The sequence below is a fragment of the Nanorana parkeri genome, unplaced genomic scaffold (assembly GCF_000935625.1).
Source record: "Nanorana parkeri isolate BGI_ZX_2015 unplaced genomic scaffold, ASM93562v1 scaffold380, whole genome shotgun sequence".
Lineage (NCBI taxonomy): Eukaryota > Metazoa > Chordata > Amphibia > Anura > Dicroglossidae > Nanorana > Nanorana parkeri.
In genome coordinates this window covers 871,703-895,211 of record NW_017306648.1, presented here as the reverse complement: position 1 = coordinate 895,211, position 23,509 = coordinate 871,703, and the positions used below count along the sequence as shown (strand labels likewise).

At 44.9% G+C, this 23,509-nt stretch overlaps 1 protein-coding gene and 1 long non-coding RNA gene across 3 annotated transcripts in view; one reads left to right on the top strand and one right to left on the bottom strand.

Moving 5' to 3' along the window:
- Positions 1–22,184, bottom strand: part of UBA1 (ubiquitin like modifier activating enzyme 1) — a 40,552-nt gene extending 18,368 nt beyond the window's left edge. The window contains exons 1-3 of one of the 2 annotated variants that reach the window (XM_018559188.1): positions 22,019–22,184; positions 2,194–2,325; positions 1,976–2,034 (exon numbers count right to left, since the gene is read on the bottom strand). In XM_018559188.1, the coding sequence (XP_018414690.1) occupies positions 1,976–2,034; positions 2,194–2,325; positions 22,019–22,096 (269 nt within the window). In that variant the 5' untranslated portion in view covers positions 22,097–22,184. Of the gene's footprint in view, positions 1–1,975; positions 2,035–2,193; positions 2,326–6,878; positions 7,030–22,018 lie in introns of those variants that run through there. The other variant, XM_018559187.1, reaches the window with a different exon arrangement.
- Positions 22,185–22,360: 176 nt separating this feature from the next.
- The window catches only part of LOC108789234, a 12,160-nt gene continuing 11,011 nt past the window's right edge, over positions 22,361–23,509 (top strand). The window contains exon 1 of the long non-coding RNA XR_001941384.1: positions 22,361–22,459. This is a non-coding gene — a long non-coding RNA (uncharacterized LOC108789234). The remainder of the gene's footprint in view (positions 22,460–23,509) is intronic.

Below are 23,509 nucleotides of genomic sequence, written 5' to 3'. Positions count from 1 at the left end.
ACCAAAGAAGACTAATCAACCACTAAAAAGTAAGCAGTGTGCTTTCAAATGGGTACCAAACTGGGTCAGCACACACCTTTGTATGTGTCAAATTCCTCAGTGCTGCTATCCAAGGCTCCACCAGTTCTGCATTAAAAAAAGTGACTTTTCATAAAGACGATGATTGGGCCTGCTCCCAAATGTTTTAATACAATCAGCACAAGAATGAGAGGTGCCACTGTGAAATTATGTAAAGCGAAGGGCTGAGGGGGGATGTTAAAACCCCAGAAGCCAGAGACTGAGCTTAAAAGGAGGACTATGAGGTGAGTGATTTTCACTCAACCTCATAGTTCGAGCCGACCTGTGACAATGAAATTGTCACAGGTCGGCTCAATAGATCGGGAAGTGAGCGAACACATACCGTCGCTCGCTCACTTCTCGATCATGTCCCTGCAGAGAGCCGCGACTGTCACGCACGGCTCCCTGCAGGGATTCCCCCACTCCGATCCTCCAGCGCTGACTGGCGGGAACGGACAGGGGAGGGGGGCGGGCACAGCTGGCTCTGCCTCTAGATAGGCAGAGCCAGCTGTCAATCAAGCAGCTGGGTGGATCTCGACAGTAATGTCGGGATCTGTCCCGGCTGCGGTGGTCTCAGTATACCGCGAGCTGTAGCTCACGGTATACTGAGCTTTGGGTCATGGGAGGACGCTAGTTTATGTCCTCCGTGACCCTTAGGAGAACTATAGGGGAAAGCACCGAACCCATAGTTCTCCTTTAAAGGAAATTCAAAATACAAAGGCAGGATACTTGTGAATACCTTATGGTGCCTACTTTCATACAGAGCCTGTTTACTCTGAGGTTTTTGTTGTGACAGGTTAGTATTAATAGGCATTTTCTAATATTCAGACACGAGTATAGACATCGTTGCTCTATTTTTGCTGCACACAAACATAAGTGAAAGCCAAAACGCACAATGAATGACCATCACTCAAATAGCTACTTTCTCATACAGCAACAGACCAACTGAGTCGGCTATTCATTTCCCCCCTGTGGGTGCATATTGGATCATAGAAGGGTGTTTGACCTCTCACTGAATAAACTGGGGGACTAGGGTCCTGCAGGTTTTAAATTTATTTCATCTTCATGGTGAAGCCAATCCACTGGCTGTATCGTGAAGTCATCATAGCTAATGCCTGTCAGCAAAAACAACTCAGAAATATGATCACAAACGAGTGAGCAAGAACCCATAGAGACTGTTGTCATGAGACAAGCTGCATCAATTTCTAGAGACAACATGGATGGACAAAATCTTTAACATGTATTTTTATTTCACGTTTTAGAGACATTGGCGAAAGATTAGAAACTCAGTTTTTACTATTATCTGGGGCTGTTAGAGATTTCCCTTCACTTTTTGTTCTGGAGACATTTGACCAAACAGGAAGTGAGGGAATATTAGGGAAACCATACAATAAAAAAGCTGACAATGGCAAGTAGTAAATAAGAGCTCTAATCCTTCCCCACTCTATCCAAAACTGAAAATAAAAAACCTTTGCCTATAGATGCACTTGAACTAAACAGAAATAAGGCAAAATGCCACTTGGGGCCGGCGGTAAATGGATATAATCCCAAAGAGAAGAGAAAGCATTAACAAGCTGACAAACTAACACTTCCCCATTCTGCCATAACAGAAAACGGTTTTATCTGGAGTTGAGCATCAACTAAGTTCCCGTTCACACCAAGTAATGCGGGAACACTGATGCTCGTGCGCGGTTTGTGCCGCCCATGGAATTGTATGGATGTCGCATGCGCACCAAAGTAGCTCATGCAGCATTTTCAGCTGTGTTTCTCACACGGAAAAAGAGGAGCGGTTTTCCAGCCGCGTTCAGGGTGCCATTAACAAGTGATGGCACTGCAAGCATGACGCACATTTTAAGTGCACTCGCGCAGCACAAAGGTTTGACCGGGGACTAAGACATATGCATGGAAGAATACTTACAGCTGACGGGAATAGAGACCCTCATCAATCTCTGCTTCACTGTTGTTTCGAGCCATTCCCTGCAAGAAAGCCAAAATGTTACCATCTCTGTAGACTGGGGAGGTATAACAAAGTCATATTTCAAAATGTAAAAAAAAATGGATAACGCTTTTATACTATAGAAAGAAATGGTCCTACTAACATACATATAAACAAGGCCTCGTTTGTGGGGAACTTACGTTGGCTGGCAGTTCCGCTGCTGTGCTCACATAAACTGTGGAGGAGCTACTTGAACTTGTAGTTGAACCCGTACTTGAATCTGTTTCCGATATGGCCACACGTCGCTTCTTGGACAGCGGCGAGCTGGACCTCTAAATTGGAGAAAATGAAGGTCAGGTTAGACGGCGGCGTCAACAGAAGCTAGCAACTAGATATCAGTATGAGCTGACAAATACCCTAAATCCCCGAAGATAGCACTAGGTCTTATTTTCGGGGTAGGTCTTACTTTCGGGGAAACACGGTAATAATACATATCCAAGAGTGGAATGCTGGAACTGGTAGTTCAATACCTGAGGTGCAAATAAAATGCAGAAACAATCAGCATCCCACTTGTTACCATTAAAGCGGACCTTGCATGGAGGAAAAAAAAAGCTACGGCTTTCAGTCAGCTGTACCAGGCACCAGTGACATCATTCAGCCTCCCCTTGGGATCCTGGGAAAGTGGAAGATTTCAAAACGGTGAGCTCCAGCACAGTACAGTCAGGGGTGTGGAATTCCTATCGCCCGACGCCTGGGACATGCAGTTTCGGGCGCCGGGCGAGTAGTTTTTTTGTACACTTAGCCCCGCTCCGGACCAGCAGAGCTAGGTGTACAGTGTGGAGCCGCCGCTCGTTTTCAAGTGATCTGATCATTTATCAGATCACAAATTAAACGAGAAGCGATTCTGTCCACCCCCCCGTGGTTTTCGGGATCCCGCGCACCTCTGGCGGACCCGAGACCACGGAACATGAGCTCACCATAGAGCCCGCAGAGCAGACGAAAAACGTCCGTTTTTCGTCTGCTCTGTGTTATCACTGAGACCGTGGCGCTGTGATCACCGGTCTCAGCCGTCAGGAACTACACAGGACATCAGTTCTGTGTTGGAGGGCAGGTTCCATAAAGAGAACCTGTCACCTCCAAACTATCACTTAGAGGATTTTAAATCCCCATGCGATAGCCCTATGCATTTTGAATGTCGCTCGCAAATTGCAAGCACTCATTGGTCAGCGTGGTCTTCCCAGCCAATCAGCATCGAGCCGGCTTCCTGGCCAATCAGGTAATTACTCGCCGCTGGGTTTGCTGATTGGCCAGGAAGCTGGCTCAATGCCAATTGGCCGGGAAACGGCTTCCAAGCCATTCACAATCAAGCCAGCCAAACAACATGGAGTCGTCTTCCCTGGCAGTCAGGAAGCCGGGTACAATCTCATTACCCGCTGCCCGGCTTCCTGATTGCATGGAGCAGGCTTCCCGGGCAAACGGAAGCACCGATACTCGGTGAGTAGCGAAAGCAAAATATCGGTACTCGTACTCTATACCCAAAAAGCGGTATTGGTGCATCCCTAGTTTTAATTAAAAAGATTTTTTTTTTGTATCAGGACAAGTAGATTGTTATGAAGGACAAGTAGATTTGGTTCCCAATTTAGCCCTTGGACAAGTAGTTTTTTCAAAAATGTCCACACCCCTGACAGTGTTGGGCCCCACGCCGACACTGTCAGACAGACCGTGTCACATGTTCCTCCATATGTGCCGGGTATTTTTTTCACACCCGACAGCTATACAGAGCGGTGAAAAGGGGAGCATATACTGTGGGGTACTGCATGGTCAAGGCTCAGGTATGCACCCAACAGACAACTTCTTATTGGAAAAACACAGAGCCCGCCATCACTGATCTAATTCTGAAAATGCTGCCACCAGCCTGGCTGCCATGCCAATTCTCTGGCTTCCAATAGTCCAAGTTATTCACCTGGAGAATGAGAACCAATAAAGAGGAGATTCCTGATCTGTATTGCTGGTTCTGGTTGGGTGACCTGTATCCTTAAAAGGGAACTTTCACCTTAAAAAAAATAAAAATAAATGCACACATCTACATAAAAGAAAAAAAGTGCATTTATTTTTTAGCATAGGAGCCAGAAAAACATTGAAACCGCATTCAGTAGATCTTTGGCTCCTGCAGACTATTCCTCCTGTCCATACCAAGCTACAGACATGCAGTAACACGGATGGGTGGAAGTGTCAATGGACTTCAAATGCAGTGAAGTCACTGCACTTGTATTCAATTGAGAACTAGAAGTCACTCTACTACAGTAGCTGACAGGACTTGTAGTTTCTCCATTCACAGATCCTGTCCAAGGATATGTGAATGGATGATGTGGCTGTGTGGGGGCGAAGCCATGCAGAACCGCACCAAATTCAAAAAGGTAAACAAACCCGTGGGGAGGAGAGCTCCACGATGTAGGCAAGTGTGGGTGCACAAGAGAGGCGAGGGGGCTTGTGATCTGACCATGTTTTATACTGCACTATAAGTATGGGTGTAACATGAAACATGGTCAGAAAGATACACTTGGCTTTACACAGCCAGGAAACAGGCTTTTTGAAAATGTCAGCAATAGCAGCTTCCATACTTCCCTCGTGGCAGGATTACATAGTGTTTGAACACACAAGTGCTGCATGGAGCATCTCTATTGAACCGGTATTGCAGTGTCAGCACAGCATGCAGCAAAACCTGAGCTTCACTAAGCACTTTGTGTACCAAGTCATCCAGTTCAGCGAGGTCTCCGGTGTCAGGGCTCATGGGAGGTGTGCTCCATTTTCAAAGCTTAGGCGTAAACCATGGAAATTTCAGCTAAACAAAATAATTAAATCAAGCACCTTAACTGCTTCCTGCAGCAGTTTTACTGTTCCTTTCCACTAGGCATTGTAACCAATCAAATGAATGCGCACACATTCCACTATCCCGACTGTGCCCTAATATACTTCTTATGAAATAGAGACTACAGTGGCAGGGTCTGCTCCTGAAAGATCTATCTGCCTGGTTGCATCTGGCTTCATCCTTTGACAGAAAACTGGACCGGGCTTGGCAGTAAATCAGCGTCACAATTCCTGATCTCTATCCTGCTTGCAAATCAGAGACTCAAGAAAGCAGTGAAGCCAAACTAAACGACAGCCAGCAAATGAGCATTCTCAAGAGAGGTCAGCAATGGCAGCCTACACAATTCTCTAATGACAGCTGAAAGGACCAGCACATTGATCACACTGAAAATAAAACTCCTTACTTTCCCCCGAAAGCCCACATTCATACATACACGTTTCATAAACACGCGCTTTGGCAGAAACGCTGCAAAACACACTTGCATTGCCATTATTTTCCAATGGCACCCCAAACGTGGCCAGGAAAATGCGTGTTTTGCCTCCTGCGTGCAATAAAATATGCAAACGCGGAAGTCAAAAACAAGGAACACAGGTAGAAAAATCTGCTACATTACCTTTTTGCCGCGTGTTCAGGACCCCATTAATTAAATGGGGACACACGACAAATGCAGTGCACGAACATTATGTGCGTTCCTGAAATGTAGGCTTAGTCTAGTCTAGTGGGTACTGTGAGCAAGGGTGTCAACCACACACAGTGTGGTGCCAACTAGTCTGATTTCCCAACCCAACAAACTCGAGTGTCCCTACAGCTGATGAGAAACGGCACTCTATGAAGTCTGAGACTACAACGCTGACAGGAATTCCTAGGGATCAAATAAGCTGCATTTTAGGAGCCGTGATTAAGCCCAACAAATGTCAATGGGCAGAGGAACAGGCGGGCCTTAAATTTCTGTTTCTAGGAAAGGAGATTACACCAACATATGAGAAAGTGAAGGTCTTAGCTGTGATGCTGCTTGTACCACCTGCTATCATCTGGAAATCCCCTTCCCTGCAACACAACCCGAGCCTTGACCTCGAGCCACAAGCCAGCCATGGAGGGGTTAATCCATACCAGGAAGTGGTAATCTGAGCTTGGGGTGGGGTCAGCTTCGCACCATAGACGCCCAGGGCAGGAATCTGATATTAAACTCACAATGACTGTGATTAAAAAAAATACAGCTTCAATGCCAATGGCGGGCCCTCAGCCGAGGGTCTCATACATAGTGTATATATAAGAATAGTTACAATGAACCCAGGGTGAAGGCCGGGGACGCCCTGTGCTGTCCAGGATACATTGGATACATTGTATACACACAGTAAAAGCAGCTTCACTAATCCATCTCCCTTCATTGATAAAAAAAAAGGACACAATGTCATCACCAGTCGCTGTCCATCTTCCTGGCCCCATGTAAACTTTGACTTCACTCACATTGATCACCGACACCTTGTAGTCAGATGGAGAATCTGCAATGCTGCCCGTAGTGACGGCACAAATCAATGTGATTTCTGGATGTAGAAATGTGCTGCACTTTGTAAGAATGATGCAATAAATGAGCTGGGCGTTGTACAAAGATCCACATCCATGACATGGACCTGCCATCAGGCTGCCCTATGTCTATACAATGTAGTGAGGGAATGGCCCATGTTCAGATTAATGTCCAGTCCACAACAATGCAGATGTCATTATTCCCTCCCGCAGTGTGAGTGCAGTAAAATGATCAGGCAACACACATTAGAATCTGCCCATTATACACCGCATACAATAAACATTAATCGGATAAATCTCCACACACCATACCATCCTGTACGGGAAGCCGCTGCGTGCATACACGGGAGTGACAACTGGGCTGGTACTGATGACTCAGGGTGTCAGGAGATCTCGGGCTGGCACCGATCTAGGGGTGACCCGGCCCTCTTTAAAGAGACACCCTGGAAACGCCCGATAGTCAGGCCGCCCGCCCCATTAGTAGGTACTTACCAATCCCCCCAGGGCTCGCCCCGCATTACTTCCCCGATTCCTCACACCCGGCTCCGGCCTAACACAAAAACAAGATGGCGGCCGCCCGGAAAGCGGCAGAGAACAGCGCAGCGCGGCCGGCCTCATTAATATACAGCATAGGCGGGCCGCCTAGCGCCCAATAGGCGGCGGGACCTCGCCCACTCCCCTGCCGCGTCTGCTCTGACAGCTCCGGACCACGTGTCCCAGTGTCAGAGGCAGGGCAATGCAGACAAGATCACGTGACCACGGCCAGCCACTCGTGTAAGAGAAGGGTAAAATGGTGCTGCGTTCCACCGTGGATCGCACAAATCATGTCTTGACAAATATGGATGGGCCACCTCCCTAGCACACACCTGGCATTAGAGATGTACATACGGCCCATAATAAAGTGAAGAAAAACAACTCAGAGCAGAAACTTTACATAAACGTATTTGTCATGAAACCTGCTGGGACTTGTAGTACTACCTCACAATAACATCTAGCCTGGCACCAATCCATAAAGGTGCCCTGGCTCATATTACACCCTGGAAATGCCTGCTGACTTCCAGCCCGCACACCCCGAAATGAGACAGACACTCACTACAACCATGCTCGGTGTCACCCCAATTGCTTTTTCCGATTCCTCACAATCGTCCCAGCAAATATATTAGACTGCCAGCCGACTGGCAAGCAGCAAAGTCAAGCCCAGCGAAGCCCTCATTAAAATACAGCGGGGGTTGGCCGCACACACTCCGCGGGGCCAAGTCCGCTCCCCCCGCCGCATCTACTCTGACAGTTTCCAGATCACGTGTCCTAGAGACAGAGGCGTTGCGAGAGTGCGGGCAAAATATCGTGAGCACGGCCAGCCACTCCCGAAAGCGCAGGTAAAATGGCGCTGCGCTCCACAGTGGAACGCACCAATCACGCTCGTCAAATATGGCCGTCTCTCCAGCAAATACCCATCAGGGATCCACATAGGGTACATTATGAGGCAAGGCAAAATCATTCCAAAAAGACGTTTCACACAACTACATGGCATACTCTCTATAGTCCTCATCATGTCCATTAAATCAGCAGAAATTAAAAGTATGCAGGAAAGTGAACCTGCCATGAAGCAAACCACTGGGGTGAGAAGCCTCAGGCTAAAGCTGCACTCTAGGTCAGGGGAAAATTCTTCCATAGGACAGAATCTTTACAATCACATTTCTCATAAATGCCTATCAGGAACATTTTACTATTTTGCTGCCAGACAAAAAAGACATTTCTTCCATTCCTCTCACTTTTTACATGAATTGCACCAGAAATTCCCCAATTATGTGTTCTCTGAAAGCAGGGGCCCAGAGAAGAAAACAGCGGTAGTTGCAATTTTCTATGTCACATGGTAATAGCACAATAGTCTATAGACCAAAAAAAAAAAATGCACACAAACATTCAAATTTTCAGGTAAAATATAATAGATGAGATCAAGGAATTTCAAATATGTTAAGACTAAAGCGTGCGGCCGCAAAACATAAATCCCAAATATTTCCACAGGGGAGATATTAAAACCTTTTCAACTCAACAGTTCAGACTTAACTGCTAGGGGTCGTTCACACCAATGACAGTGCTAAACTCCAGTTGCGGTCCAGTGCGAACGCAAAAAATAGTACAAGCACTATTTTTTGCGATCGTACTGAACCGGAACACAGGCATTGATGCGCCATACATTCTAGTGTGGGCTATCCCACCTGCGGGCAGGGGGCATGGCTACAGTGCCATTGACCTGAATGCACTGCCATGCCCCCTCCCACCCCAGAATGCAGGGAGGAACTTAGTATGCAATACAGTGCATTCCAGCAGCTAACCGTGCTGGAACGCACTATAATTGGTGTGAACAAGCCCTTTGGGTCCATTCACACCATGTGCGTTGGAGTGGTGTTGGCTGTTTCCAGCTCAGCCCCAACACAACACGCTGTGCGCCGCACCTCCTCCCCACCTCACGCTCGCCGCTGCCAGACCCGCTCGCATCCACGCTCCACACCTCCTCCCATTTCCTGCCCATCCACGATCGGCAAGGCACGCGGGGAGATGTAGTAAGGAGGAGCAGGGGTGGGGGGATGACAGCCGCTGATAGACAGGTCCAATCTCAGAAGCAAGTTGCTGGAGGACTGGTCAGGTAAGCCTGCACTCCCCCCCACATGGTGCTCTATAATGTATTGCTGGGATTTGTATTCCTCTATACCTGATGGTACATTGTGCTGTATATTATACATAGGAATACAAATCCCAGCAATACATTATACACTGTATGGCTGGGATTTGTTGTACTCCTCTATAGCTGGTGATATTCTGCATTGCGCTGAATAGAGGACTACAAGTCCCAGCAATAATACATTATACAGCGCAATGCGGAATACCACCAGCTATAGAGGACTACAACAAATCCCAGCAATAGTACATTATAAAGTGGTACAATGCTAAATACCACCAGCTATAGAGGACTACAAAACCCAGCAATAGTACATTATACAGCGCAATGCAGAATGCCGCCAGCTATTATGTACTATTGCTGGGATTTGTTGTATTCCTCTATAGCTGGCGGTGTTCTGCATTGTGTTGTATAATGTGCTTTTGCTGGGTTTTGTAGTCCTCTATAGCCGGTGCCATTCTGCATTCATTGCTGTATAATTTTACACTTTCCATTTCATTATATTGCACACCACACTATCTTTTTTTTCTTTTTTACTTCCACCGCTCCAAGCTTGCTCCTGTGATGGACTACAACCTCAATACAAACTAGTAGTCCTATCACTGGAGCTATTTTTTAAACTTTATTTTATTGTTTATCCGATTAACCGATTAATCGAACTTAATAATCGGCTAACTAATCGATTTTGAAAATAATCGTTAGCTGCAGCTCTACTATTCACACCACCGCATGGTGTGTGCTGAAAAAAGTAAGGCATGCTTTACTTTATTAATGCACCGGGATGCGACGTGGTACAACCACCTCCCGCTGTGCCTATTAGAACGGAATGAAATGTAATTTCAACCCCCCCCACAAAAAAAAAAAAACTACACAATGCGATCAGCGCTGCTGAAGTGTGACGGGCACCACACACCAGACGCTCTGCTATTAGCGCAGCATCTTTGTGAACCGGCCCGCAATGATGGAATTACTCCGTACAATCCAGTGTGCGCAGCAATACCAAATATGTGTTGCACAATATTTTTTTTCTAATACATATCCTTTTGGCACTTTGGAATATTAAACTAAATCTTAAAATATTTAATTATGCAAACCTTTATCTCCCCCCCCCCCCCACACTTAACTGGGGGGTGGGTCGGTGGTGGGATTACACATTTCCACAGCTAATGGCCGCACAAAACACTTTTATTGCAGAGCCTAAGGCTAGGTCTACATGGAAACAATCTGTGGCTGCTAGTGCAGGTTTGTTTACACAACGATGCGAAACGGTATTTACTAGGGATGCAACAATACAGATACTGAGTATTTGGGAGGAGAACTTGTACTTGCCCAAATGCTCCCGATGCCTACCCAGATACCAGACTTTCCTGTTATCAGGAAGTCGGGCAGAGTCATGACATGCTACCTGGCTACCACTCATGTAATGACATGCTACCTGGCTTCCTGTCTGGCCGGGAAGCCAGCTCCATGCTCCCTTGTCAGTTGAGGAGCCGGCTTCTAGGCCAATCAGAAATTATATGGACATTCAAATTCAAGCTGTAAATGAGTCACCCCCCCCCTAACCTTTGTAGCTGCATGCACTGTGCAGTAATTAAACCTTTAAAAAGGTGTCAGTGCTCCTGTTTTAGATTTGTTTTCAGAGAATAGAAGGCTAGCAAAACACCCTGAGGAGGAGAGAGCAGGGTGAACTAAGCTGCTGGAAGGAGAAGAAGATGTTGAGCTGTTATGTAATTGCTGGGAGGGGGGGAAACTGAGCGCATAAATCCCTGCTGGGAGGTGGCAGGGGACGCTTTCTGTTGGGTCTCCAGGGCAGAAAGTGAAGGGACATTCCTTATAGGTAACTGAAAGCTCTTCAAAAAAAAAGGTGTTCAGAAGCAGATTTACAAGAGATATACAAAGTAACAATATTGCTACATTGTATTTACTGTTTAATTCATATGAAGAGCAAAGGGAGTGATCTTCATATAATGTCAGTTAAAGCAACCTTACCATTTAAAAAAAAAAATCTTCATATTAAAACATGCAACTAAAAGCAACATTTGTTTCTTTTTTTCAATTTTGGATGGAGTGGAGCGGGATAAGAACACTTGGCAGGTTTTTATTGCTGTCTTTGTCCCCTTTATGGGGATTTATTCTCTCCATTTGTCATGATGACCATTATCAGTCATGGGGGGGGGGGCATGGGGAAATCACAGATTTGGAGTGGTCACCAGAACAGGGATAGATGGGAATTCTTTTCAATGGGGAGACTAGTTCTGGTGACCCTGCTGACCATCAGGGATTACCTCTCACTTCCTGTTTTGGCTATCGGACAGGAAGGAAAATCTCACCAATTAAACACAAATGGCAAAAAAGAAAAAGGGGGCAAGGGTTCCCTTACTTTTTGCTAGACAATAAATCACACAAAAAAAGCATCTTAATGAGAAAATTGTCACAGAATAAACAGACCCATGTAAAATGTGCTCTGGTACATAAGAGGTACACATGTGCAAGAGCGGAAATTGCCTAGCAGCTCCTCGGACAGATTTTTTTTTTATTATTAATTCCTTATCGAATGATCCGTCTCTTTCCTATATCTATTCCATCAGGTAGCTCATATTACATTTGTTGATGGTATATTATTATTATAATATATGTTCAGTCAATCTATTGCGTGTCGAGACATGTGAAGGCATTGGTTTAGTCACATACAATTATCAAATCATAAGAGAATCATCCACAATGGGGTATTTCAACTGGAATCTAAAAGGTGGCTGACTGCAGCAGAATGGAACAGGTGTCACTGCGATGGAGGGAAAAAACCCCAAAGCTGTGGGTTCTGATCAGACGCGCCTGAAAAACTGACAGACGGACAGACGGACCTGAACTGCCCGTGTGAAAGGGGCCGGCGCCCGTGTGAAAGGGGCCTAACTGGTCTCCAATGTAGGTTGAAAGCATTTTAACAGTAAGCTGCATTTGCCCATTAACACAAGCTGTTAAAATGTAAAATCCTTCTTTGTTTTTAGTCTTCCGCTGGATCTATTACAGAAACATCTGCTTTTACAGGGGGAAAAATAAAAACACAGACTCTACATCTTTTCACAATTAAAGTAGATGCAAACCCAATGAATACATTGAGGGGAATTTAATCAAAACATGGCAACTGCTCCAGATTTTGATAAATTCCCTCAGTGTTTTGGAAAAATTAAACTATATAAAACAAATACTGATGCTAGCTGTGTGCACAAGAAAAAAACAAAAATCCACACTGAACTATATAATAGAGCCCTTAAGGGAGAATTATGGGGAAAGTGAAATCCCCTCATCCCCATACTTAGAGCCGACGTGTGACATTACAGTCACCAACAGTTGCACGTTGGCTCTATAGATGGAGAACTTAGCGATCACATAACACCGATTGCTCACTTCCCGATCTTCTCCCTGCAGAGAGTAATGACTGTCAGTCACCACTCCCTGCAGGGATTCCCCCCTTCCCCCTCCATTCCTCCAGCACTCTTTGGAGGGACAGACAGGGGAGGGGCGGGCACAGCTGACTCTGGCTCTTGAGAGGCAGAGCCAGCTGTCAATCAGGAAGCAGGGTGAAAAGTTTTGGCTATTGTTCTCTTTTATACAGCCGCTTGTCAGAGAACCAAGAAGTTGCTCAGACTTCCACTATGTGGCTCAAAAGACAGTAAAGAGTGTCCAGTCCATCATCTGAAAGGAATTAGAAAAACAGCACACTGAAATACTGTAGCAAATTTTAATTAGGAAAATTGTATAAATAAAATGCACACAACAGGTTTTGGCTCCAGTTCTACATTAAAGGGATATTAAAGTCAAAAGATTTTTAGGCTTTTTCAAATGCGGATGAAATCACTTACAATTGATGCTGCTCCTTGATGTATAAAAGTTTGTTTCCTGCAGAATTATCTGATCCCCTGAGCACTCGTCCCGATATCCTTTCCCTTGCAGGGTCCTATGAAGCCACCCTTGTGTGTTCTAGTAAGCTCTGTGCGTCTACACAAACACAGAGGCATGGCAAGCTAAACCACTCCTGCTCCTCCTTTCTCCAATCTAGTAGATGGACAGCTGGTGGAGACTGTACTGTCCCTTCTATTCTTGTACTAGACAGGAAGTTCAGGGAAGCAGAGCTGAGCCAGCTGTTCGGAAACATGATGATTCTAAGTGCTTGGGGGGAAAATGTCAAGAAACACTTTGCTGGGCAATGTACATTTGTTTGATCTGGATTCATTATTGAGAAAAAAATAATACTTTAAAAAGGCGCATCTGTGGTATATCTTGTGTATGGGAATGAGCTGTACAAATATTGGGTTGCTGTGTTCATGAAAAACTTGGAATATGTTTGGACATGTCCATATAAAAAAAAAAAAAAATGTATTTACATATTTTCTTTCCCGTCACTCTTGATCCAGTTTTATAATATGCCCCGAGACGTCTCCTTTGCTCAGGTGAGACTGAATGTACTGCGTGCAGTAAGACTGTTTAAGGAGTATTGTGTAAAATGGGCAGAAAATGCAATTGTTTCTATTTGTGTCCATTTGAAATCTAAGCGTTGTGTTTACGAAAGGCGTGCACCAAATTTATGTTACCATTGTTTGGGGACAGATAGAGCTTTCTTTTGGTGCTGTATAAAATCACCACTGGAGTTTTTTTTTTTTTTTTTACTATATAATGAAATAAAAAATGTTTCCCTACATTATGTTAAAAACATTTATTCTTACCCATATTTTTGGTCAAATATAAAAGATGGGGTCAAGTCAGGTAAATAGACACCAAACATGTCAAACTTTAAAATTGCGAGGGCCCGCAAAAATCGCAAAAATACAATATCCACAATTGGTCATAGGCGAAGCTTTAAAAGCTTTTACTGCTCATCAGTTTAGTGTTAAAAGTAATTAAATGGCACTAGAATTATTGCTCGCACTCTGACTGTTGCGGTGATATGTAACATGTGTGGCGCAATCACCATTGTCACTCGTAGGCACACCAGACGCATGTTTGTGTGTATGTATGTGGGGGCAGGTGAGTTTTTTTATTTTGTTTATATTTGACTCAACATTTTTTTTTATATAACTTTTTTTAAAACAGCTTTTTTTTAACTTAACTTTATTTCTATCACATAGGGGACTAATGAGCCCCCTATGTGATAGCCAATTTACGCAGACAGGTCCCCTTTATGGAGACATCAGGGATCTCTAGGACCCCTAATGTCCCCTAGGGACATCCAAAGAAGCTGGTGAAACAGATCTGTTTCACCAGCTTCTTTCCAGCTACAGAGGCTGGGAGAATGACAGCTGAATGCAGAAGTGATGTAATGTACATCACTCCTGCATTCAGAGAACGAGAAGGAGATCATGTGATCTCCCTCTGATCTCGCACACATTATACAAGCGATCCAGCGGCTCTACAGCCGCCGGATCGGTTGTATATAAACCACGCTGCGACTCGTCCAGCTCCGGCATCTTCTCATCACAGACGAAAAGGACGAGTTCATTTTCAAGCCCTGCAAATAATGCAAAATAATAAAATGGTCCTGTTCAGAGGTTTACATATCCTAAAAGGTCTTAATATCATGCATTGCCCCTTTACCATAGATGATGGCTTGCAGCTTTGTTATCTATGTAAATGAGGCCCTTCATTTTCTCATGTGGTAAAGCTGCCAATTCGTCTTAGCAAAAAGCCTCGAGGTCCTTTCCATTCTTTGGTTCTCTAGCATAACTGAATGTTTGAGGTTTTCCAATAATGAATCCAGATCAAATATACATTGTTCAGCAAAGTATTTGTTTAAATGTTTGCCGAAGCATCTACAGTCCTGTTTCTGAACTGGCTCCAACTCTCTCAGCTCCGCTTCCCTGAACTTCCTGTCTGGTACAAGCTCCAAAAAAGGGGCAATACAGACTCCAGCACCTATCTATTGCTAGCTTGGAGAAGGGAAAATGAGGAGGGAGAAAGGAAAAAGGGAGAAGAGTGGCCAGCTTGCTGTGCGTTTGTGGAGACAGTCAGCTTACTAGCGCACACACACAAGGGAGGCTCCATAGGACCCTGCAAGGGAAAGGAACCACCCTAAAATAGGATACCAGGGCCAGGGCTCAGGGGACCAGATAATTCTGCAGGAAACAAACTTTTATACATCAAGGAGCAACATCAAGTGTAAGCGATTTGAAAAAGCCTAAAAATCTTTTGATTTCAAATATCCTTTTAAAGTAGAACTGAAGCCAAAACCTTTTTTTTCCCTTCTAGTTTTGGACACCTGTGCTTCATTGGGGAAACTTCTCTTCCCTTCCTGTCCAATAGCCACAACAGAAAGTGAGAGGAAATCCCTGGTGGTCACCAGGGTCACCAGAACCATTGTTGCCATGGAAATATTTCTATCTAGTGCAGTTTACCTCTAGTGAGAATGGTCTGACATAAAAGAATGAAAAATAAAGATATACTTACCGAGGCCTCGTCTCCCCCAGGCCTCGGCAGTCTAAGGCCCTCACGTTTAACACAGGCCCATAGACTTGCATTAGATGTGAGGGCGCTGAGGGACATACCACTGCTGGAGCGAGAGAAATGAGCGGTTACCACCACAGGACTGAGGATCAGGCGAGTATCTTTTTTTTTTTTTTAGACCCTAGACAAAAACAAGCACTTGACAAACCTGCACCCAATTTGATCTTTTGCCATATGTGCTCCAAGATGGAGACTCTTATAGTTTAGAGTTAGGACCGCACTATCTAGAGGTGCCTTGGCGCAGCTGTCACATTTTCTGCAGAAGATGTGTATCTAAACCTCTGTTTTTAACCTCAGCGGTGAGACAAAGTTTTTTTGCATGCTAGCTGGCGAGTGTGCTGGGAAAACATTTTGCTGTTTGTACAATATGCATACTGAGCGCATGCACTTTGGTTTCCTGTAACAGCTGCTACCATGCACAAAGTTTTTGTAGCCTGATCAGCAACTGGCTATAAGAAGCTACCACACATGTGCAAATGCAGTGCAGTATTGTGGTAGAACGATGGAGCCTACCGTGTATGCATGGATTAGTGCCATGTAATCACAGTGCTGTAGGTAAGTGAAGGAGCAGTGGAGGAATAGGCACTGTCCTGAAAACGCAGGTGGTGCAGAGTGATGAAGTCACAGCAATGATCAGCCACCACTGCTATGGAAACTGAGCCCCATTTTAAAAAAATCCAACTTAAAAAAAAAAAAAAATACATGCCATTTCTTTTACTTTTTAGCCAAACATTTCCAGCAAAATGCTTCCCCATCTACTCTATTGAGCCTTGTACATCATTTTGGGTATACAATCTACATATCAAAATTAAACTAGGGGGGAAACAAACTCTACTTCCTGTATTGTTCTTGTACAGTATGTGTAGGGTGACAAAGCACAAATAACTGACTGCATAAGTATAGACAGAGATCTCACTGTTGGAATAGTCAAAGCATACAAGAAAATGGGCTTAAAGATAAATGAACGTTCCTTTGCACAGTTTTTTGAGCTGGGAATATTAATCAGTGTTTCATTTTGGGTTCAGTCACACACGATAGTGCAGGGCATTCTATGCCCACGCAGTCACTGACAGCTGCTTGGCAAGGCTAGTGATTGGAAACCTGATGTGACCACCATGACAGTCAATCATGGAGATCAAATGTCTTTTATTTGTATACAAAGCTGCCTGGCAGGCACCTGTCACTATGCATCTTTCCCCTTTTGCCTCACAATTGTTAGCTGTGGACAGATCAAGAGATATGCAGTAATGCTTTTACTGGCTACTACAGAATAAAAAATAGGCACTAGGAACAATATCAAAAAATTATACACTGAGTGGCCAGATTATTATGACCACCTGACGTTTGTAGGCAAATTAGCTATAATTTGGCGCTGAAGTTGCTAGAGGGCCAGACTATCATAAATAGGGAAGCAGGTTGTTTACCACGACAGTAGAAGTTATTTTTTTTCTGAAGATATGGGTAAACAATGTGATTTAACAGCCTTTGAACGTGGGATGATTGTTGGCGCGGAGCCATGGAGCGAGTATCAGCAAAACAGCAGAATTCGTTAAATGTCCAAGAGCAGCGGTTGTTAAAGTGTTTAAAGACTGGACTGTCAGCCGAAAATCTGGGTCTGAAAGTGCGAATTGTGGCCGTCAGAGACTAGTCAATGTTAGGGCAGAACGGAGAGTGGCAAGACTGGTACAAGACAACAGAAGGGCAACAGTGCAGTGTCAGATTCCTCGCATCACCTTTCAACATCTCGTGGAGTCACAAGGCGGCCCAACGAAGTACTGATGGGGTGGTCATAATAATCTGGCCACTCAGTGTATATTGTGGACACCAAGAAGTTAAAGTATTTCTGTTTTGGATAGACTGGAGGAGACAAAGAACGAAAAAGGGTGCCTCCATAGTGTAAAAATGTAATAAAACACGCAGCTCTAGGCTGTACTTACAAAAATTCAATGGAATAAAAGCATGTAGAATTCGATGGGAAATTGGAAACTCTAGCAGGGAGAGTCTGAAAAGATGTAATTCACCAGTGTCCTCTGCCCCTATGATTTCAACAGGTTTACGCGTTTCTGGGGCACGCCCCCTTCATCAGAACCTATGGCTCTGATGAGTTCTGATTATATCTTTCCAGACTCTCCGTGCTAGAGGTTCTGATTTCCCATCGAATTGTACATGCTAAGTACAGCCTAGAGCTGCGTGTTTTATTATTAAAATTACATTTTTACACTATGGAGACGCCCTTTTTCGTTCTTTGTTCCCTAGATTGGCGGCCTATTTGACCTGTGGGAGCTGCCTCTTTCGTATTTGCCTTAAGCTGCCGTTCACCTTGAAATTGAAGGCGCCGGTATTTTTTCTTGCCTAGACTGGAGGAGAGTTCAAGGCTGTATCAGGTTTCACTTCCCTCTGTGTCCCACCTGGGAAGATTTTCTTTGACTTCCTGTCAGGACAGGAAGTGATGGGAAACTTTATCAATGGAGATATAGGGAAAAACACACACACTTTTAGTAGAGTCAAGGGATAGAAGGTCTGACCATCCTCTCCCAGTGACCTCTGAATCCCTCATTTTTAGTGTTTACATCGCAGGGGAGGAAATAAGGGATAAGCTTCAAAATGACGTGACCGACTGAAATTAATCAACAGCATTCTAGATCCATTTTCCTTAGGGATGGAAGTCAATCTCCTTGTAAAAGCCTACCATGTGATGTAAATGACAAAGGTCTCAGAACACTGCCAGGCTCTGCCATCTTAGTCGTAATGTCAGCAAGCTCAGCAAATCAGAGTTGTCACTCCAGTGACACACTGTAGTACTCCTGCATCTTATTTAAGCACGGTGTGCACCACCCTTGCTGACAGGCACTCATATTGCAAAGCAATGTGGTAGTCCTGCATCTTGACACTCATAATGCAATGTAGTATCTTATTTAAGCAGGGTGTGCACCACCTTGCAGACAAGCACTCATAAGGCAATATCTTATTTAAGCAGGGTGTGCACCACCTTGCAGACAGGCACTCATATTGCAGTGCAATTTAGTATCTTATTTAAGCAGAATGTGCACCGCCTTGCAGACAGGCACATATTGCAATGCAATGTAGTATCTTATTTAAGCAGGGTGTGCACCACCTTGCACACAGGCACTCATAATGCAATGCATTGTGTAAGCAATGTCACAGCAGGTAGCTTCATGGTTTGGAAATACCTATACCAGTCCTGATAGCCTGTGTGCGCACTACTGCACGCTTATAGGAGTAAGTACAAGGCTGACCTGCAAACTGAAGTCAGCAGCAAGTGAGGTATCAGTGGGGATTGAGAGATCAGCAGCTGAGGATGGCAGAAGCGAAAATCCAAAACGTCAGAAAGTGTTGAATTTCTGTGCTTTGAAAAAGTCTTTAACAAGAATGTGAAGAAAGCAGCGAGTAGTATTTTTCTCTACTGCAACAAGGCTTTACAATAAATTAGGCCTGGTGACAGGATCTCCTAAAGTCTTCCCCACTACACAAAGCTAGGGGGGAAACAAATGGCAAAAGTAACTTTATCTTTTTTTTTTTATCTGCAGATGTAATGAACAAAAAACTACTAGTGATCACAGAGCTATGAACAATACTCACCTTCAGTCCAGTTCTTTGCTTGACAATACTTTTGTTCCACAAGATTTCCTTTTAGGTTGGATGACAACCAGCGATATTCAACCCAACTTGCTTTGAGCCCTGGCTGTCATAGGCCCCCATCCCAGGGTGGTGAAGTCATCACGCTGCCTGGGCACGCCTGAAGAATACTATACGTTATGTGAGCACCATTCAGTGCAATATTAAGGACTGCAGGAAGAACAGAATGCTTCCCTGTGCGGCTCTGCAGGATGAAAGTGTACTGAGGCTTATCAGTATCTGATGTGGTATCTGAAGAGAGAGGAAGTCGATATCTTGCCCACCAGTGGCCACATGATGGACAAGGTGCACCTGGGGACTTATTTTGACAGGGTTATTCACAAAAGGGTGAAGAGTTTGGAGAAGGCAGGAGAAGTGGACAATCTAGGACAACATAGCTGAACTAGAAAGGGACCGGAATTGGAGAATTTTTCCAAATCAGTTATGTTGTCCTAGATTGTTCACTTCTCCTGCGTCCTCCAAACCCTTCACCCTTTTGTAAATAACCCTGTGAATGTTTGTGGGGAATCCCGGTGACACAGTGACCTGGAGAGGAGGTGAAATGAGGCTTGGAAAGCAGATGCCTGCTACGAAGGTACTAATGGAGGCGGGAACACAAGCTAAACTCTTAGCTCGGAATGGACAGCTGAGGGGATCCTGCCGCTGTGTAGGAAAGTAGAGTCACAAGGCTTTTGATTAAGTGTTCGTTTTAGTTTGTATTTACACAAAGAATAAAAAGGTGAATAACTCACAACACCATTTAAAGTAATATTAAATGCTCAAACTTGTTTTCAATAATGAATCCAGCACAAATATACATTCCACAGCAAACTATTTCTTTTTTTTGCCCAAGCACTTAGTCATAAGGCTTCCAAAACAGCTTGAGCTCTCTCAGCTCCACTTCCCTGTTGAGTACAAAATTACAAGGGACAGTGCAGTCTCTAGCGGCTGATCAACTAAGGAGGTTGGGAGAGAGAGCAGGGGAGTAGATTGCCTTGCTTGTGTGAGACACACAACTTAACAAGAGCATATGACCCTGCAAGTGAAATGAGACACTCTTAACAGGATATCAGGGCCAGTGCTCGGGGGACCAGCTGATTCTACAGAAAAACTTTTAAACTTACGATGGAGCAGCACCCATAGTTGGTAATTTAATCAGCTTTTAAAATACTTTGACTAAGCTGAGAGGAAGGAAATAAGAAGTTAGGAACCTACTAAGTAGAAGAAAGGTATAGACAGTTACTGAATATAGGAAAGATCAGAGGAAAGAGCTATTAGACATTAGGGCTCTTTCGCACCTGCAGCAAAACCAGGCATTAATCATTTGTGTTCCCGGGCAGAGGGGACAATTTCAGTTTTTCACATAGGCTGGGAAACTAGAATTAGCCTGTGAGTTGCATTGGCTACTTGGCTCCTGAGGTATGTTTTATAGGCAATATGGTAAACCTTCAGATTACATTAAAATAATCCCTGGTGATCCTGCCATAAAGGTCCTTGCATAGGCACTTCAGTTATAGGGTGACAACACTTTCTCTTCCTCCTGGGTTGTCACCATGTCACACATGCTTCCAATGGAAACTAGAAATGGCGGTTTCTACACAACATTACACAGGTCCAAGGTCCACTGTTGCATCCTCAAGGAACCCACTCTGAAACATGCTGGCGCAGCCATCACTGTAGTGCTTGCATATAGACAGGAAGTAGCTGTTTTTTTAAAAAAGGGAATGTGATGACTCACAGTGCTTTAGCTAAATGTTCAGGTAGGGTTTATAACCACTTAAAACAACTCATGGCCAGCATCATCTTATCTTGGATTCTCAATAGACTGTGCCTGGTATATAATGCATTATGGAGAAGACATTATCAGACTTCGGATGCTGCAAAGAAAACGTTGCTGATGTTTTACAGCCTACATCTATTTAGCATCTTCAATCCTAAAACTCAAATCTCATTATGAAATTGTTGGTGCATATGTAACACTTTTTTGGGGGACTGAGTGGGTTAGGTGGGCAGATCAATAAGATTTATATTTCTGTTTCTTCTTTAGGGAGACAGTCACCATGTTAGGAGCCATTCATCGCTGTATTTTGTGACATTTTCTAGTACAGATTGGACACAAGAAATCCCATTATTTCCAATAGTGTCTCATCTCACTCCGCACATTGAAACGAACATTTTTTTCATACTGCACTTTGGGGTGTAAATTGGAAGAGGGCCCTTGAACAATGCAGTGACAATGTCTGCGTGTGTTATAGTATGCATGGCTGTGTGAACCAGTGGTTACATAACACACAGAAAAAGTTAGATTGGTAACTTGTAGCTCTTCATTAGCTACAGAACTACAAGTCTCAGTATGCCAAGCCACACAAAGTAGGAGCAATACCAGGCGTCCACACCAACTAGATGGAGGGATCACTGCAGGCCTGGCTTTACTACAAGTCCCAGCATGATTTGTAGTCACAGCACAGCCAGGGTGGAAAGACTGGTGGGCCAGGCTGTTGCTTACAGCTCCCATGCAGCTGGAAGGCCAGACAAATGCATCAGATAGAGTGGGCCCACTTGATGTGGCAGTACTACAAGTCCCAGCAGGTTCTTGAGTTCCAGGGTGCTAGGACATGCTGAGGAATGTAGCTCAACAACAGCTGGGGTGCTGCATGTGACCAATATTACGCTCACAAGGCATGTGGTGCTGCCTGTACAACACACACTCCATGCTGCCGGTCTGTAGCAGCCATTATAGACCCTAAAGGAGGGCCCCCACCCGGCCTGCTGCCTTCCTTAATCCTGCCATAAACCTCGCTCCCTGTCCCCTGAGGTGTACCTCCTCTTTTCTTTCCTCTCCTTGAGAACGGCGATCACACAATGAATGCTCGGCTTCCCTCGCCAGCCGGTGCTCCATCTCTCCCGCGTCGCGCAGTGTGACTTCACAAGACCGGCTCACGCCGATGACGTCACGCAGCACCGATGGGGGCAGGCGGGGGGCTGAGCAGAGAACTGAAGCGCGCGAATAGCGTGAAGGGGGTGTGGCTTAGTAGCACATTGTGCTCAGACACGTGACTGGGGGAGAGTGATGGTAGTAGTGTGAAGAGCGATGCTACAATAGGAAGGGGTGCAGTGGCATCAGTCTCTGCTATACATTGCACACACTGAGTCACACTGAGCGCCTTCAAACGGATCAGCTCTCTCAGATGAATCGACTCCTCCAGTTCACTGAAAAGAATCGATTCAAAAGAACGATTCGTTCATGAACTGGACATCTCTAGTGGCATGATGATTTTTTTGAAAAGGGTTCAGCAACAGGGAGAAGTAGCAGGAAGAAGGGTGGTAAAGTAACGGAGAAGTAGCAGGAAGAAGGGTGGTGTAGTAACAGGGTCCAGGGAGAAGTAGCAGGAAGAAGGGTGGTGTAGTAACAGGGAGAAGTAACAGGAAGAAGGGTGGTGCAGTAACAGAAGTAGCAGGAAGAAGGGTGGTGCAGTAACAGGGAGAAGGGTGGTGCAGTAACAGGGAGCAGCAGGAAGAAGGGTGGTGTGGTAACAGGGAGAAGTAGAAGGGTGGTGCAGTAACAGGAAGAAGGGTGGTGAAGTAGCAGGAAGAAGGGTGGTGCAGTAACGGTAAAGTAGCAGGAAGAAGGGTGGTGTAGTAACGGAGAAGTAGCAGGAAGAAGGGTGGTGCAGTAGCAGGAAGAAGGGTGGTGTAGTAACAGGGAGAAGTTGCAGGAAGAAGGTGGTGCAGTAACAGAAGTAGCAGGAAGAAGGGTGGTGCAGTAGCAGGAAGAAGGGTGGTGCAGTAGCAGGAAGAAGGGTGCAGTAAAGGGGAAGAGTAGTGAAAGGAGGTGTGCAGTAATAGCATAGGTCTGGGTGGAAGGGAAGAGGGGTTCAGTAATAGATGAGATTAGTATGAAGATGGGTGCAGGATAGAGACGTATAGTAGGGGTTCAATAACATAAACAGCCCCGATGCTGGCGACGTACACTGTACGTCGCCAGTCACGAAGGGGTTAACGGGTGTGCTTTTCCTTAGCGGCTCAGTTAACAGTATAAATCAGCACCCCTAGGTCTGAAAATTGCAGTCTTGTTTGGTGTCAGTGAATGCAGTAATAACCCCCAGCATTGGTGTCAGTGAATGCAGTAATAACCCCCAGCATTGGTGTCAGTGAATGCAGTAATAACCCCCAGCATTGGTGTCAGTGAATGCAGTAATAACCCCCAGCATTGGTGTCAGTGAATGCAGTAGTAACCCCTCCAGCATCAGTGTCAATAACTGCAATAATAACCCCCAGCATTGGTGACCGTAAGTGCAGAAGAAACCCCCAG